This window comes from Salvelinus fontinalis, chromosome 3 (assembly GCF_029448725.1).
Source record: "Salvelinus fontinalis isolate EN_2023a chromosome 3, ASM2944872v1, whole genome shotgun sequence".
NCBI classification, from domain to species: Eukaryota; Metazoa; Chordata; class Actinopteri; order Salmoniformes; family Salmonidae; genus Salvelinus; species Salvelinus fontinalis.
In genome coordinates, this window is record NC_074667.1 from 73,932,979 (window position 1) to 73,951,891 (window position 18,913).

At 45.0% G+C, this 18,913-nt stretch overlaps 1 protein-coding gene across 11 annotated transcripts in view; it reads left to right on the forward strand.

Moving 5' to 3' along the window:
- The window catches only part of LOC129851436 (neuron navigator 1-like), a 151,330-nt gene that overhangs the window by 63,191 nt on the left and 69,226 nt on the right, over positions 1-18,913 (forward strand). For all 11 annotated transcript variants that reach the window (XM_055917967.1, XM_055917963.1, XM_055917968.1 and 8 more), the window contains one exon: positions 6,581-6,943. In XM_055917967.1, the coding sequence (XP_055773942.1) occupies positions 6,581-6,943 (363 nt within the window). The remainder of the gene's footprint in view (positions 1-6,580; positions 6,944-18,913) is intronic.

The following is an 18,913-nucleotide window of genomic DNA, read 5'->3' on the forward strand; positions in this document are numbered from 1 at the left end:
CCGTATTGCTATTATAAACGGAACCAACGTAATTAGAGCAGTAAAATACATGTTTTGTCATACCTGTGGTATACGGTCTGATATACCACAGCTTTCAGCCAATCAGCATTCAGGGCTCCAACCACCCAGTTTATAATAGACAGTACATACTGGGGTGTTTCTGATGTAATGTACTGGTGTGAGTGGGGCATAATGTTAAAGAGCATTCTCTTTCTTTCCATCTGTTTCCATCTCTTTCCATCTGCTCAAACGTTACTTCCCACCCACACATTACCTGTCAGTCAGCGGTATATATATATAATAGTTTCATTGATCACAAGTAGATATGCGTGTAAACTTAGAAGAAAGCTGTGGATTTGTTTGAGACATGTAATATACTCATACACACATGAAACACAATGGACAGATTGATGGAGTACACATGTAATCAATGTTTACACTCAATGTTAACTCTCATCCTCTGTCATCTTGGCAACCTGCCACCTGGTAAACATGTTCTGTCAATCCCTCTCAAACAGACTTTATTTTTCAAGACCGTCATGTTCGGTACACGTTTCAGACTGTCTCTATCACTGTGAGACACAAACAATAACAAAAAACACCAGAGTTTAGCCCCACAGGATACCGAAAAAACTGGCAGAAACCGAAACATTTGTTACCAAAAAGTCATTCAGCATTCAAAGCCTGTATGCCTGCCATTTTGGCTGCTGCTTATCCCCAGCGCAACAGTATGTGCTCTGCCTACCAATGTTCCTTGCCTTTAGGTCTCTCTGTGAGGTGTGTACTGTTGATGTGCCAGGGGATTCCATCCCAGACATGAGCTCTGAATTGCCATAGCCCTGGCCTCTGGAGACTGACAGACTGTACAGTAACTTTACACAAACACTTTGACCTTGGCCACTGAACTTCTAGGCACTGATCAAAATCTACTTTAGGTAACATCCACATTCAGTGCTACTAGTAAATCATCATCTTCTAATGACTTTAATAGTTCAGCTCCCTGTCATAACTCCCAAACATATACCCTAATGTATGGAATCGTTTGATGTGCATCTATACGTTTAAACTATCTCAATTGAAGCCACATTTCAAAACTCTCAAGGAAGTACCGTACTACTGTGCGATAGTTTATCATTCCACCTGAAGCATTGTGAGATTTGGGCTGTCTTTTTTAAACCTTATGCTTTGTGTATTTCATACATGCATAATCTATGAGCAGAATTACTGTTTTACCTCAATTAGCCATGAAATCCCTATTTTGAAAGGGATTGTTTTTCTGGAAACTGTGCTGTGCCATTTTCCCATTTTTTCCCCCCATGTGGGCCAGCCGCGTAGCAATTAGAATTATAGCCAATGAGCTTCAGCCCCTCGCCATTTAAGTGACAGCTAGCAAGATGCACAAACAGCAGAGCAAAAGAGACAGAGAGCCAAGATGTGCTTCACATATCTGCACATACTGTATGTAACATAGTTTGCAATTTTCTGGGACCACTTTTGGCTTGTGGGCACTACTTTCAGAACTACTAGGTAAAAAGTATACAAATGTACCAGAGAATGTTTTAACCCCCTAGAATCGATTGATGCACCGGTTCGTCAATCTAAATTACATAACAAAAAAATATTCCTACAAATCTGTTCGTTTATTATGGAAAGGGGAGACACTCATGAACACAATGGCGGCATCCTCTGTTTTGCTCTACGACCCCCACAAGTGTCAGGAGACTCATCTGAAGTCGGTAACGTGGATGTGCCAACTTCTGTTTGGTAGCGTCCGAACTGTTTGGGCTAACATGCTCTGTCAATCCCTCTCAAACAGACTTTATTTTTCAAGACCGTCATGTTCGGTACACGTTTCAGACTGTTTCTATCACTGTGAGACACAAACAATAACAAAAAACACCAGAGTTTAGCCCCACAGGATACCGAAAAAACTGGCAGAAACCGAAACATTTGTTAACAAAAAGTCATTCTGCATTCAAAGCCTGTATGCCTGCCATTTTGGCTGCTGCTTACTGTCTCTATCACAAACTAATGGGACCCCACTGTGGAAAGGGGAGATTGTCATGAACGCTATGGTGTCCTCCGTTGTGATCTACGACCACAAGTGTCAGGAGACTTGTCTGAAGGTAACTGGTACCGTTTTACAAAAACCAATGGAAGTACGAAGGTAGTTTTGTGCCGACCCCAAAAAGGGGTTAAATATGTGTAAAAGATGAAAATAAAATAATGCCCTGAGTTTTTTTTATATCTCCTAGATTTAGGACAGACACTTCACTTCAGACACTTTGTTTCTTATGATTTTTTTTACATTTCTTTTTGTGTTATTCAATGTATTTCTATACAGTTGACACAAGTCATTTCTCCAACAATTGTTTACAGACAGATTATTTCACATATAATTCAATGTATCACAATTCCAGTGGGTCAGAAGTTTACATACACTAAATTGACTGTGCCTTTAAACAGCTTGGAAAATTCCAGAAAATTATGTCATGGCTTTAGAAGCTTCTGATAGGCTAATTGACATCATTTGAGTCAATTGGAGGTGTACCTGTAGATGTATTTCAAGGCCTACCTTCAAACTCAGTGCCTCTTTGCTTGACATCTCGGGAAAATCAAAAGAAATCAGCCAAGACAGAAAAAAAATTGTAGACCTCCACAAGTCTGGTTCATCCTTGGGAGCAATTACCAAATGCCTGAAGGTACCACGTTCATCTGTACAAACAATAGTATGCAAGTATAAATACCATGGGACCACGCAGCCGTCATACCGCTCAGGAAGGAGACGCGATCTGTCTCCTAGAGATGAACGTACTTTGGTGCGAAACGTGCAAATCAATGCCAGAACAACAGCAAAGGACCTTGTGAAGATGCTGGAGGAAACAGGTGCAAAAGTATCTATATCCAGAGTAAAATTAGACCTATATCGACATAAGCTGAAAGGCCGCTCAGCAAGGAAGATGCCACTGCTCCAAAACCATCATAAAAGCCAGACTACGGTTTGCAACTGCACATGTGGAGAAATGTGGAGAAATGTCCTCTGGTCTGATGAAACAAAAATAGAACTGTTTAGCCGTAATGACCATCGTTATGTTTGGAGGAAAAAGGGGGAGGCTTGCAGTCCGAAGAACACCATCCCAACCGTGAAGAACGGTGGTGGCAACATCATGTTGTGGGGGTGCATTGCTGCAGGAGGGACTGGTGCACTTCACCAAATAGATGGCATCATGAGGCAGGAACATTATGTGGATATATTGAAGCAACATCTCATCAGATAGGAAGTTAAAGCTAGGTGGCAAATGGGTCGTACACCCATTTGACTGAAAAAGCGTGTGCGAGCAAGGAGGCCTAGATACCTGACTCAGTTACACCAGCTCTGTCAGGAGGAATGGGCCAACATTCACCCAACTTATTGTGGGAAGCTTGTGGAAGGCTACCTGCAACGTTTGACCCAAGTTAAACAATTTAAAGGCAATGCTACCAAACAATAATTGAGTGTATGTAAACTTCTGACCCTCTGGGAATGTGACGAAATAAATTAAAGCTTAAATAAATCATTCTCTCTACTATTATTCTGACATTTCACATTCTTAAAATAAAGTGGTGATCCTAACTGACCAGGGAGGGAATTTTTACTAGGATTAAATGTCAGGAATTGTGAAAATCTGAGTTTAAATGTATTTGGTTAAGGTGATGTAAACTTCATACTTCAACTGTTTAGTAGTAAAGATTTATCAAATAATTGTGTCATATTTTTGGGGGATACCTTAATTAAAGGGGTCCTAAAAATCTAATAGCTAAATGATCACTAGTTTGACCATCTTAAAACGATTACATACAGTGCATTCAGAAAGTATTCAGAACCCTTGACTTTTTCCACATTGTGTTAGTTACAGCCTTCTTCGGCCCTGTCTGAGCTCCTGAGCACTCTGGAACAGGTTTCCATCAAGGATCTTTCTGTACATTACTTTGTTCATCTTTCCCTTGATCCTGACTAGTCTCCCAGCAGCCACCACCGTGCTTCACCGTAGGGATGGTGCCAGGTTTCCTCCAGACTTGACACTTGGCATTCAGGCCAGAGAATCTTGTTTCTCATGGTCTGAGAGTCCTTTAGGTGGCTTTTGGCAAACTCCAAGTGGGCTGCCATGTGCCTTTTACTGAGGAGTGGCTTTTGTCTGGCCGCTACCATTAAGGCCTGATTGGTGGAGTGCTGCAGAGCTGGTTGTCCTTCTGGAAAGTTCTCCCATCTCCACAGAGGAACTCTGGAGCTCTGTCAGAGTGAACATCAGGTTCTTGGTCACCTCCCTGACCAAGGCCCTTCTCCCCTGATTGCTCAGTTTGGCCAGGTGGCCAGCTCTAGAAAGAGTCTTGGTGGTTCTAAACTTCTTCCATTTTAGAATGATGGAGGCCAATGTGTTCTTGTGGACCTTCAATGCTGCAGACATTTTTTTGAACCCTTCCCCAGCGTACCAGGGTCCCCCTTCCCCAGATCCAATCAATTTAATTTAGCTTCAATGCTGCAGAAATGTTTTGGTACCCTTCCCAGATCTGTGCCTCGCCACAATCCCGTCTTGGATCACTACGGACAATTCCTTCGACCTCATGTCTTGGTTTTTGCTCTGACATGCACTGTCAACTGTTGGATCTTATATAGACAGGTGTGTGCCTTTCCAAATCATGTCCAATCAATTGATTTTAACACACGTGGACTAAAATTGTAGAAACATCTCAAGGATGATCAATGGAAACAGGATGCACATGAGCTCAATTTCGAGTCTTATAGCAAAGTGTCTGAATATTTATGTAAATAAGGTATTTCTGTTCATGTATCGTTTATAAATTTGCAAACATTTCTTAAAACCTTGATGGCGATTGATGAGGAAAACATTTAATTGAATCAATTTTATAATAAGGCTGTAACGTAACAAAATATGTAAAAAGTCAACTGTATGTTAGTTTAGAACCCCCCCCCCCCCTTAGACCCTAAAGAATTAACAGTGTCTATTGATTCATTATCCTTTATTCAATTTACCTACCTCACCCCCCATACTGCTTTTATTTATTTACTTTTCTGCTCTTTTGCACACCAGTATCTCTTCTTGCACATGTTCATCTGATGATTTATCACTCCAGTGTTAATCTGCTAAATTGTAATTATTCGATTTATTGCCTACCTCATGCCTTTTGCACACATTGTATATAGATTCTCTTTTTTCTACCATGTTATTGACTTGTTTATTGTTTACTCCATGTGTAACTCTGTGTTGTCTGTTCACACTGCTATGCTTTATCTTGGCCAGGTCGCAGTTGCAAATGAGAACTTGTTCTCAACTAGCCTACCTGGTTAAATAAAGGTGAAATAAAAAAAAAAAAAATCCATCTACAGAAGTACAGAAATAGCAGGAGGAAAAAACACCCACATGGTCTCAGGCAGGCATTGCATTATTCATCTGGGCTGGTTGGTGCATATGGTTATGAAATGGCCACACTCAGCAGAAACTACTCTCTAGTCTAGACTAGAACTACTTTTTAATCTAAACTAGAACTAGTCTCTAAACTAGAACTATTCTCTAATCTAAACTAGAACTAGTCTCTAATCTAAACTATAACTATTCTCTAATCTAAACTAGAACTGGTCTCTAATCTAAACTAGAACTAGTCTCTAATCTAAACTAGAACTAGTCTCTAATCTAAACTAGAGCTACTCTCTAATCTAAACTAGAGCTACTCTAATCTAAACTAGAGCTACTCTCTAATCTAAACTAGAACGAGTCTCTAATCTAGAACTACTGTCTAGTCTGAGCTCTCTCTCTCTACGTGTACACATTGGCTCACCTTTCACTAGCTGACAGTGGTCCAAAGTAGTCATGAAAAAGTCCTGGCCTGCTTGAGCAATCATACATTTTTTCAGTTGGGTTGTGTGATAATGCACTGATTGCCTTAGGTCTGTAAATCCTTAGGTCTGTAAATCCTTAGGTCTGTAAATCCTTAGGTCTGTAAATCCTTAGGTCTGTAAATCCTTAGGTCTGTAAATCCTTAGGTCTGTAAATCCGTAGGTCTGTAAATCCGTAGGTCTGTAAATCCTTAGGTCTGTAAATCCTTAGGTCTGTAAATCCTTAGGTCTGTAAATCCTTAGGTCTGTAAATCCCAGCTGGTAATGATGTTGTGAACATATGCTGAGGGTTATGAATGATCCTGTCAAAGGGAGAGAGGGGAGAAACCAGACTCTTCTCTTTTCACACAATAATGATACATCCTTACATTGTAGCCAGTGACTTGCCCCTGAGTTCTGAGATGTCACACATCTTTGCTGTGGTGGCTGAAGGCTGAGAGTGAATGTTACAGTTGTATCTAGGTCAGCAGAGACTAAATGGCTGGATGGATTCCTTTAAATGCCGACTGACAGAGAGGGAAAATATAGAAAAAGTAGCTTTTCTCTCTCTAGAATTTTTTCTCTCTATAATAATATAATAATAATATCATAGTCCCTCAAACTCTACATTTTCCTTCCCTTTCTGTCCTCTCTCATCTATTCCATTTCTACAATACTTTAAACCTCTCCCTCGTCTTCTCTCCCCAGCTGTCTGGACAGCAGTACTGTTTGCTACGACAGTGACGAGACGAACGGCCGCAGCATGTCCAGTCAGTCCAACCGCTCTTCTCCTCTCTCCTGGCGTCACGGCCAATCCAGCCCCCGGATGCAGGCTGGAGACGCTCCTTCTTCCACGGGCAGCGGTGGGTACCAGGGGGGCAAGGCCGGTTCCCAGTACACAGCCCACACAATGCCCGCCCGAGTCTCCAGCCGTTTCAGCCACTCCTCCCGAATGGAGCTCATCGAAGGGTTGGATGTGGATGATGCAGACCTCAAGTCTGGTTACCTGAGCGACATCGACCTGCTGGGCAAGAGCATACCAGAGGATGACGACGACAACCTGGCCAATGGGTAAGTCTATACCAGGGATGTCAACTCATTCCATAGATGGCAGTGTCCAATTAAGACTTAGAAAAACCAGGTGAGGGGAGTTTCTAACCAATCAGTGAGCTTATTGATCAATTAAATACTTGGACCTCCATGGAATGAGTTCGACACCTGTGGTCTATTCTGTTGTCTAACTCAGGGTCCTCCTATTCTGGTTGTGGGGGGTTCTCCTACTCAGGTCATGGTGGGGCATCTCCTACTCTGGTCGTGGGTGTGGGGGGGTTCTCCTACTCTGGTCATGGGTGTGGGGCTGTTCTCCTACTCTAGTCATGGGTGTGGGGTGGTTCTCCTACTCTAGTCATGGGTGTGGGGTGGTTCTCCTACCCTGGTCATGGGTGTGGGGGGGGTTCTCCTACTCTAGTCGTGGGTGTGGGGGGGAGGGGGGGGGTTCTCCTACTCTGGTCGTGTGTGTGGGGGGGTTCTCCTACCCTGTTCATGGGTGTGGGGGGGGGGGTTCTCCTACTCTGGTCGTGGGGGGGGGGGGGGGTTCTCCTACGCTGGTCATGGGTGTGTGGGGGGGGGTTCTCCTACTCTGATCATGGGTGTGGGGGGGGGGGGTTCTCCTACTCTGATTATGGGTGTGGGGGGGGGGATTCTCCTACTCTGGTGATGGGTGTGTGTGGGGGGGGGGGGTTCTCCTACTCTGGTCGTGGGTGTGGGGTGGGTTCTTCTACTCTGGTTGTGGGTGTGTGGGGGGGGGGGGGGGGTTGTCCTACTCTGGTCATGGGTGTGGGGGGGTTCTTCTAATCTGGTCATGGGTGTGGGGGGGGTTCTCCTACTCCGGTCATGGGTGTGGGGGGGTTCTTCTAATCTGGTCATGGGTGTGGGGGGGGTTCTCCTACTCTGGTCATGGGTGTGGGGGGGTTCTCCTACTCTGGTCTTGGGTGTGGGGGGGGGTTCTCCTACTCTGGTTGTGGGTGTAGGGGGGGTTCTTCTACTCTGGTTGTGGGTGTGGGGGGGGGTTCACCTACTCTGGTCTTGGGTGTGTGTGGGGGGGGTTCTCCTACTCTGGTCTTGGGTGTGTGTGGGGGGGGGGGATCCTCCTACTCTGGTCGTGGGTGTGGGGGGTTCTCCTACTCTGGTCGTGGGTGTGGAGGGGTGTTCTCCTACTCTGGTCGTGGGTGTGGGGGGGGGGGGGTGTTCTCCTACTCTGGTTATGGGTGTGGGGGGGTTCTCCTACTCTGGTCGTGGGTGTGGGGGGGTTCTCCTACTCTGGTCATCGGTGTGGGGGGGGTGTTCTCCTACTCTGGTCGTGGGTGTGGGGGGGGTCTTCTCCTACTCTGGTCATGGGTGTGGGGGGGGGTTTCCTACTCTGGTCGCGGGTGTGGGTGTGGGGGGGGGGGGGGTTATCCTACTCTGGTCGTGGTAGTGGGTGTGGATGGGAGGGTTCTCCTACTCTGGTTGTGGGTGTGGTGGGGGGTTCTCCTACTCTGGTCGTGGGTGTGGGGGTGGGTGTGGTGGGGGTTCTCCTACTCTGGTCATGGGTGTGGGTGTGAGGGGGGGTTCTCCTACTCTGGTCGTGGGTGTGGGTAAGGTGGGGGTCTCCTACTCTGGTCGTGGGTGTGGGTGTGGGGGGGTTCTCCTACTTTGGTCGTGGATGTGGGTGTGGTGGGTGTTCTCCTACTCTGGTCGTGGGTATGGGTGTGGTGGGGGTTCTCCTACTCTGGTCGTGGGTGTGGGTGTGGTGGGGGTTCTCCTACTCTGGTCGTGGGTGTGGTGGGGGTTCTCCTACTCTGGTCGTGGGTGTGGGTGTGGTGGGAGTTCTCCTACTCTGGTCGTAGGTGTGGGGGGGGGTTCTCCTATTCTGGTCGTGGGTGTGGGTGTGGTGGGGGTTCTCCTACTCTGGTCGTGGGTGTGGGTGTGGGTGTGGTGGGGGTTCTCCTACTCTGGTCGTGGGTGTGGGTGTGGTGGGGGTTCTCCTACTCTGGTCGTGGGTGTGGGTGTGGGTGTGGTGGGGGTTCTCCTACTCTGGTCGTGGGTGTGGGTGTGGGTGTGGTGGGGGTTCTCCTACTCTGGTCGTGGGTGTGGGTGTGGTGGGGGTTCTCCTACTCTGGTCGTGGGTGTGGGTGTGGTGGGGGTTCTCCTACTCTGGTCGTGGGTGTGGGTGTGGGTGTGGTGGGGGTTCTCCTACTCTGGTCGTGGGTGTGGGTGTGGTGGGGGTTCTCCTACTCTGGTCGTGGGTGTGGGTGTGGTGGGGGTTCTCCTACTCTGGTCGTGGGTGTGGGTGTGGTGGGTGTTCTCCTACTCTGGTCGTGGGTGTGGTGGGGGTTCTCCTACTCTGGTCGTGGGTGTGGGTGTGGGTGTGGTGGGGGTTCTCCTACTCTGGTCGTGGGTGTGGGTGTGGTGGGGGTTCTCCTACTCTGGTCGTGGGTGTGGGTGTGGTGGGGGTTCTCCTACTCTGGTCGTGGGTGTGGGTGTGGGTGTGGTGGGGGTTCTCCTACTCTGGTCGTGGGTGTGGGTGTGGGTGTGGTGGGGGTTCTCCTACTCTGGTCGTGGGTGTGGGTGTGGGTGTGGTGGGGGTTCTCCTACTCTGGTTGTTGTGAAGGCTGCAGTAACAGTTCTGCAGTAACACTCACTTTGCATCCTACTGTTAAATGATCTTTAATGTAGTCCTTGTGAATACTAAGGATAGTTGTGGTCACTTGTTCTTTGGACCAAATCGATCCTACAACATACAGTATGTCATAAAGCAATCGTCAACCATTTTTGTGGGTAAAAAATGGCTTTGAGTTGGCACTTGTGCTTGGAGTAGCCCTCTCATAGTGCTGTCCTCAGCAGTCTGTCTAGTGTAACTTTTGTTCCTGGATGGATCTGTCAGGGCTTCATGGATCTGTCAGGGCTTCATGGGTCTGTCAGTGCTTCATGGGTCTGTCAGGGCTTCATGGGTCTGTCAGGGCTTCATGGGTCTGTCAGGGCTTCATGGATCTGTCAGGGCTTCATGGAACTGTCAGGGCTTCATGGGTCTGTCAGGGCTTCATGGGTCTTTCAGGGCTTCATGGGTCTGTCAGGGCTTCATGGATCTGTCAGGGCTTCATGCTTCATGCAGCAACCATCTCAGGCTGATTCTGCTGAGACGTATCTGGATTTTGTTAAAACCTTTCAGCTGGGTAGAGAGTACCCGGACAATAAAGTCCTGCAGTATTCCTTTAGGGTATCTGTGATGAGTATCGACTTGCATGTGAATCATCAGCTATTATTCTCAGATGAGTTATCTGGTTTTACTAATGTGGATCCCCCTCTGGCTGAAACTCATTGTTCTATGAAACATGCTGTGGTTGTTTGTTTTTGGGTGGATATGGCAACTAGTGAATAAACACATGTGCAAACACAAGGCTTAAAAAATAGTCTAGAATCTAGAGTAATTCCAAACTTTCAGCTTCACTATTTAATCTCTTTTCTTAGCCATTCCATAAACTAGGGAAATTATGTGCTAAAACCAGACATTTTGCCTGACCTGTTTTTGACGGAATCTTCCATTTTATAGCGATAGTAAACCAAGATGGCCGATTGGCAGGAAACCAGAGCTGGATCTCTAAATGGGTCTAAATGAGTGCAGATCACGTCTGAGTTGTGCAGTAATGACATTCATTACATGCCTCCTGCAGAGCTGGCCATGTCACAGACAGCTGTGGGCATTCATTCATTCACAACCACATCCCACTGCAGAAACCGAGGACGGTGTGACTTACACAAACACACACACAGAGCCAATCACTGCCTGCCCCTCCACTAAATGTGTTTTAGCAAGTCCCTTGGTGCTACCAAAAAAACATAAGCAAAAAGTACTGACATAGAGTATGACATTGGTTTAAAGTACTCCCCTACATTTTTAACATAGTCATAACCCACTAACTTACTAATACTAACTGCCCATTAGTAACAGTAGCCTAACGATCAATGCCATGGTACGGCATCAGTCAGATCCTAGGTCAGGGTGTGTCACGATGTCAAGGTGTGTCAGACTGTGTCAGGCTGTCAGGTGTTCTGTCTCTCAGGTGATCTGTCTGCCAGCTGCAGCTTTCTCTCCTTTAATCTCTCTTTCTCACTCTCTTTCAAACTCAAAACTCTCTCATTCTCTCTCTCTCTCTCTCTCTCTCTCTCTCTCTCTCTCTCTCTCTCTCTCCCTCTTAGAATTCCCCCTCGTACCCCCCATCCATCTCTCTCTCCCTTTCATTCTCCCCCATCCATCTCTCTCTCTCCCTCTCATTCTCACCCTCATCCATCCATCCATCCATCCATCCATCTCTCTCTCTCTCTCTCTCTCTCTCTCTCTCTCTCTCTCTCTCTCTCTCTCTCCCTCTCATTCTCCCCCATCCATCTCTCTCTCTCTCTCCCTCTCACTCTCCCCCATCCATCTCTCTCTCTCTCCTCATTTTCTTTATGTCACATCCTCTCTTTAATTCCCTCTCCCTAGTTGACAGTCAGTAGGCAGGGAAAGGAAAGGCTGAGAGAGGCTGAGGGAATCCAGGCCAGTTCTCTGGTGTGATGTGAGCAGCTTTATCTCTGCTCCACATGCACTGGGATTTAATCTGCAGCTTCTTGGGCAGATTGAAGTAAAATAGAGTGTGAGAATGAGATAGTATGTCTGATGATTTAAGAAATACTTGATAGTGAGTGCTCAGCATTGGGCCACCCATGTCCTCAATCACTAAATAAAGGTTAAACAAAAATTAAATAATAATCAGTAGGTGAGTATTTCAAGGTGACCATGATGAGAAACCCTATACTTCCTGTGTTGTGCCACCTATTTCAAGGTCAGTCCATACCCAGGACTATGGGCATTTTAGTTATTTAGCAGACAGTCTTATACATTTCCAAAGTTTCATACTGGTCTCCCAAGGGAACCAAACCCACAACCTTGGCGTTGCAAGCTCCATGCTCTTCCAACTGAAAGAGACACACACACACACACACACACACACACACACACACACACACACACACACACACACACACACACACACACACACACACACACACACACACACACACACACACACACACACACACACACACACACACACACACACACACACACACACACACACACACACACAGTTGAGCTCATTGGAAACCATTAGCCTCTACCCATCTCTTGAAAATAGATAATTTCTGCAATGCTCTCTTGCGTCACCATAGCAACCAGCTCCAATGTGATGGTGGGGAGAGGGAACATTTATCCAGCTCTTACACCATCATCCCTAGTATAGTCTTCTTTATCTGAATCGAAGCTATAGTAATAATGTCAATCATATCCAAAGGGAATTTTGACTTTCATGGGTAACATGGGAATGTTGATAATTTTCACATCTATTATTCTGGTGGTTCTGTGTTCTGATTCCTGGTTGGCTGTAAGGATGTTAACCTTTTATTGCAATGAGCTAAATTAGGATCACACAGAGTGTTTCTTGGTAGTCTTAAACAAATCTACTTTTAAAGAAAAGTATACACTTCACACACATGGTTATGGTCTTAAAAAAAGAAGACAGCTGTACCATATCAGATATAGAGTTGAAATGTGTTATATTTCAGTTTGCATCCCTTCACAGACACTTTTTGGTGCTATGCACTTCAGCACTCTGTGGTCCGGTTCTGTGAGCTTAATTTGATGGTGTGTATGAACTTTTGTATCTATAGTTTACATGCTATCAATCCAGATGGTCTCTCTGGGTATTGGGTTCTAGGGAGCGCACTGGACCTACAGCACATTGCTGGTGGCCTAATGGCTATTGATTACTGCTACACTAACTACTGTACCTTAATGTACTGACTGATGGCTGTGTGATATCTACAGCTGATCTACACTTTACTGACTGATGGCTGTGTGATATCTACAGCTGGTCTACACTTTACTGACTGATGGCTGTGTGATATCTACAGCTGGTCTACACTTTACTGACTGATGGCTGTGTGATATCTACAGCTGATCTACACTTTACTGACTGATGGCTGTGTGATATCTACAGCTGGTCTACACTTTACTGACTGATGGCTGTGTGATATCTACAGCTGGTCTACACTTTACTGACTGATGGCTGTGTGATATCTACAGCTGGTCTACACTTTACTGACTGATGGCTGTGTGATATCTACAGCTGGTCTACACTTTACTGACTGATGGCTGTGTGATATCTACAGCTGGTCTACACTTTACTGACTGATGGCTGTGTGATATCTACAGCTGGTCTACACTTTACTGACTGATGGCTGTGTGATATCTACAGCTGGTCTACACTTTACTGACTGATGGCTGTGTGATATCTACAGCTGGTCTACACTTTACTGACTGATGGCTGTGTGATATCTACAGCTGGTCTACACTTTGCTGACTGATGTTCCCCTGAGTGATGAGGACAGAGAGCGGTGGAAGGGAAGGGTGTAACACACAGGGGTGTGTTCAGAACGGGTGAAACGTTCAGATAGAAATATGATGCATAGAGCTGACAGGCTCTATTATTCCCCATGACAGGGAAGGTACTCTATGTTCTACAAAATACATTTCCATCTGAACTAGGCTCCAATGTGATGCTTTCTCTTTACTAAGCCTGTAGGAATCTGTATGGTACAATCATAATGTCTTTATAATGACAGAATAGTTATCCTCTTCACACCACATAATAATGGAGGCTTATGATGGTTTAACCATTACCAGTATCGTATTATAGTATTAGCAGCCATTTGAAACAGTTTCCACATGTTTTGGTCTCCGTGAATCATATTCCACTTATTGAGTTACACATAAATAATGACATTATTACTGAATATGTGTTTGTTTTTATTTTCCAAAGCCGATAAAGAAGTGATCAATGTCCCACTATTCAATGCCATCTTTACAAACATAGATTTACGTGGTGCACCCCTCTGTCAATTATGGTTACACACTTGGACCCACCAAGTAGCGCCATCAGCGTTCTGTTGCAACCTGATGGGCACTTTCCCATGTCCAATCGCTTCGTTTCAAAGGAGAATAATCTGTTTGGTCATTCGTTCTTTGGTTGATGGAACGAATGGTTTAACGCTTTAAACAGAACATGCAAACATGGAGATTTTCTAAAGGAGGCCCACCCAGAATGCTCTCTGTTTATCACGACCAAGGGATTTACTCTCTTTTCCTGGCAGACGTTGATTAACTCAAAACATTACTGAAAGCTTATTTAGACTTTCAGACAGAAAACTAATGACTGTCAGCATTTTATTTGGATTCAGATTCTGCCCTGTTTACAGAACCAACTGTAAAGCACTTGACTGCACGGCAAGGTATCGATTATGGCAGTGCCTACCGGCATCAATGAGTAGCCTAGATTATTGTGTGGAACGGGAGTACTGTGTTAGTCTAAATATAAGGCTACCTATGCCCCCCCCACACACACACACACACACTCTTTTCCATTGTGCGGTAGGGTTAGGTAATGTAATGTGTGTGGGATCGTGGTGGTGCAGGGCTGGTGGACCATAGCCAGCTAGGTGTGTGTGTGTGTGTGTGTGTGTGTGTGTGTGTGTGTGTGTGTGTGTGTGTGTGTGTGTGTGTGTGTGTGTGTGTGTGTGTGTGTGTGTGTGTGTGTGTGTGTGTGTGTGTGTGTGTGTGTGTGTGTGTGTGTGTGTGTGTGTGTGTGTGAGTGAGAGAAAGCAGTTCAGGAAAGATAAGGGGAAAGGAAGGCTGGTGCAGCAACACGCCTCTCATCATGCGGCACATGGATCAGGATGTGCTGCCATGGCAACCCTCCTCCTCTGACCCACTGTTCGGCTGTGCATTGTGTATCAGTGTGCGGTAGTGAGCGTGTGTGTATACGTGTGTGTAGCTCTGTGTGTGTGTAGCTGTATGTGGCTGTGTGTGTGGAGGATGAAGTGGCTTCATATTGACCTATTAAGCAGATTGTTCTGTATGCAAACATGAAACGGTGTAGTGGGCGACTGGGAGCTGGATGTCTCCGGCTCGTACCTATTGATAGAAATCCTCTCTGAATCCCTCTATGGCAGACATGTTTGATGGTTTCTGAGTGGCTATCAATAATCGCGGCACAATGACTTGCAGGAGGTCATTACAATTTAAATTGATTGAGGTCATTAGAATGCAATCAGTTATTTCATAGTTAATGGTGTTTGTTTCTGATGAACAACAAACACAATCCTCAGTTATATTACCACACAGAATGCAAATATAATGCTGTTTAAAATGCAGTACTATTCAGAAACTGCCCAGAGAGATGCATTTAAAGAATGTGCTAACCAGTTAAGACATAGAATGGATTCCTACATGTTAGCTAATCCATTGTTTCAGTTTGCTCTTCTGGCAATGTCATTCCCATGGCAACGGTGAAAAATATTTGCACATGCTAGGAAATAGACCCCCCCCCCCCCCCCCCTTAAGCATCTACACACCCGTAAGGGAACGCGTATAGTACAGTAGGTGTATTTGCCTTTAGTCATCTAATACTGGTCCTCTTAGAAATGAACAGTCTGCCTTCAATTTATCTGTCCTTCATACATTGGACACTTCTCCACAGTCAGTCCCTGCTTTCCTGGCCAGCCTAGTGCAATGCCTTCCTGACCCACATAAAGCATGTGCAGAGTGATTGGGTCTGGGCCTGGTTGGCAGGGCCTTCAAAAAGCCCTGCAGGGATTATAGTTTAGTAGGACCACTTCTCGGGGTCAAGACTTTATGCGCCACGGCTCAGTGAAGAGGGAGGGGTACTCTACTCTATATCCTCACTAAGGCCAAGACGAGTCTGGGGCCACATTTGAACAGAGGAGGCCCTATGCACGCACACACGCACGCACGCACACACACACACACACACGCACACGCACACGCACACGCACACGCACACGCACACACACACACACACACACACACACACACACACACACACACACACACACACACACACACACACACACACACACACACAAAATCTCTTGAAAAATAGATAATTTATGCAAGCTGTGGACAATATGGGAGGCCTCCATCACTGGAGGGGTCACTAGTAAAGGTATATTTGACAGGATCAAGAAGACAACCCCTACAGTATCACCTCCACATACATGACTAATAAACAGACCAGTAACTAATGATATGACTGTAGCCCTGAGGGCATGTCTGATAAACAGACCAGTAACTAAAGATATGACTGCAGCCCTGGGGGCATGTCTGATAAACAGACCAGTAACTAATGATATGACTATAGCCCTGGCAGCATGTCTGATAAACAGACCAGTAACTAATGATATGACTGTAGCCCTGGGGGCATGTCTAATAAACAGAAAAGTAACTAATGATATGACTGTAGCCCTGGGGGCATGTCTGATAAACAGACCAGTAACTAATGATATGACTGTAGCCCTGGGGGCATGTCTGATAAACAGACCAGTAACTAATGATATGACTGTAGCCCTGGGGGCATGTGAACCGTCTCTGTATCATGGCAATGATGTTATGTCATCACTCAATTCCCACTGGGGCCACCCATACCAACAATGTATGCTTTTGTATCAAAGAGTCTACTACATGATGTATATCACTCAAAGAAGGGGGTGGCAGGTAGCCTAGAGGTTAGAGTGTTGGGCCAGTCACCCGAAAGGTTGCTAGATCGAATCTCTGAGCTGACAAAGTAAACATCTGTCATTCTGCTCCCTGAACAAAGCAGTTAACCCAATGTTCCTAGGCCATCATTGTAAATAAGAATTTGTTCTTAACTGATTTGCCTAATTAAATGAAAAATAAAAAAGGCAGGCAGCCTCCATTAGCCATATCAGGGCTAGGTTTATTTATTTGATATATATACTTTTTTATTTTAACAAGGAAATGCCATTGAGACCAATACATCTTTTCCATGGAAGCCCTGCATGTACACCAATCATACAACATTTACAAATACAATGTAACAAAAACATAAAACCCCGATATTTACAAGCTGTGTGTCCCTATGATGTGGATGTTAGGTAAGGGAACTCTCCTGTACTGTCTGAGGTCTAGTCTGACTCAAGGAGACTGCTGTGTTGCTCTTCTTTTCCAGCCCAGTGGTTGGACAGAGGACATTTCCACAGGGATATAGCTACAGGGTTCCAGTTTCAGATGGACTCACTGATGCATTTCAGAACCATTACTGTTTTACTGCTACTGTTAATGGAGCTGCTTTGCCTTGCCTTGCCTTGCTGATGCCAAAACAATCCTGTTAGCTATGCCAGGGTTAATGTAAGATCAGTGATCTACTGGTGCAGTGCATCACTGTCTTTCTCATTCATCTATTGATTGAATAAGAGGATAAATGGACATAATACACTAACTGAACTGCAGGGTGAGCCACTGGACACTGACTTTGATCCTCCGAGCGCTGCTTAGACACTTTTATACCCTTTCTAATGCATTAAATTATGCCACTCCTCATGATAAAGTTCTTGAATATAAACTGATTAATGAAATTGTGTGGACAAATTGTGCACAAATAGAACACAATATAGAAAGACTATACTGGCTAGACACCATCTGCAGACAAATATAGCAATGAGACCCAAGTCATTGTGCCAATCCGTGGCAATGTCCACGTCATATCAAGCCCCCTCACTCTGGACTCATTGTGCCGTCTGCTGGAATGATTGTGTCGTTGCACCATTAGGCTTGGGAGTCATTATGGAGTAGAGATGTCAACAATGCTATTATTTAGGAAAATGGATTGAGCTCATATGATCTTTATCCAGGTTGTTGAGTCAAGCTTTTTTAAGTAGCAGTCGCTTCCTGGATGCCTGAATGGTGCTCCACAGGGTAATCAAATCAAAAGTGTTGTCAAAGAGCAGTGAATATAGCTTTCTATAGCGTTCTACAACAGTGTCTGGATACCTGGTTTTTACTCTGGACTGGGCTGAAGATTAAAGGTTTTATTCCATGGTACTGTACGGTGTAGATGAAGAGGCTCAGCCACCTATCAATATTTTAGCTGTGCTTTAATGCACTATCTCAGCCAATGCCAATTCTAGATTAATATTTAAGAATCATTCTGAGGGAAGGAAGTACAGAGCTCTATCTCTTGTACCCCTGTATGTCTCTCCCTCTCACCCACTCACCATCCCTTCACCCGTTTCATTTAGAACAAAATTAAAGTGTCTCTTTTTAGACTATTAAAGGCAGGGGTATACCTACTAATTTCAACTAAACATCAAACTTGGATTTGCAAAAATGTTAAGTAGAAGAGACAGCTTTGCTCTTTACCTTTTGATCTGGTCCAGCAGGAAGAGCTGACAGACACAGATAGATAAAGGCCACAGCCATATGAAGGTCAGGATATGAAAGCAGCTTCCTGTCTGCTCTCATGCAACCTACAGAGAACAGCAGTTAACCAAAGCAAAGAGAGAACAGCACATGTTATGTGTTACGGCCATTGCCTACACGGTCATTCTCACGGACAGTGGAAATCAGTGTTTAAACAGCTTGTACATATCCCAGTCAATACTGCTATGTTATTGAATGGTGAGTCGTGACCTAAGCAAACATTTTGGAGAGGTTATTTCAGACACAAGCCATTTGGTCAAGAGGTAATGACAATATTAGTAGTTACACGTACACCTTAGTAAAGGTTACATAGAGGATAGTTGACAGTTTGTTTAACAGCACTCTGAAATGCTCAGATAAACAGGAGACGTAAAGCATGTATAGTACTTGTATTCATGCCTGTTAAACTGCAGCACCTTTCAAAGGAAGCAGGAAATACGTCTCCTGGGAAGGGCTTTCCGTATGAGCATAATGTTTGAAAAGCACTTCACAAATAAAGTTATTATCTTTATTACGATACACATTCAATTTGATTAAGTTACAGTCGTTATGGATGAGGAAGGGATGAGGGTCGCTGACTGAAAAAACATAAACAGCAACAGGGAAACTGATTTTTTAAATCAGATAGTTTGTACTAAAAGATCAGGGTATGAGTATCAAGAGATACAGGG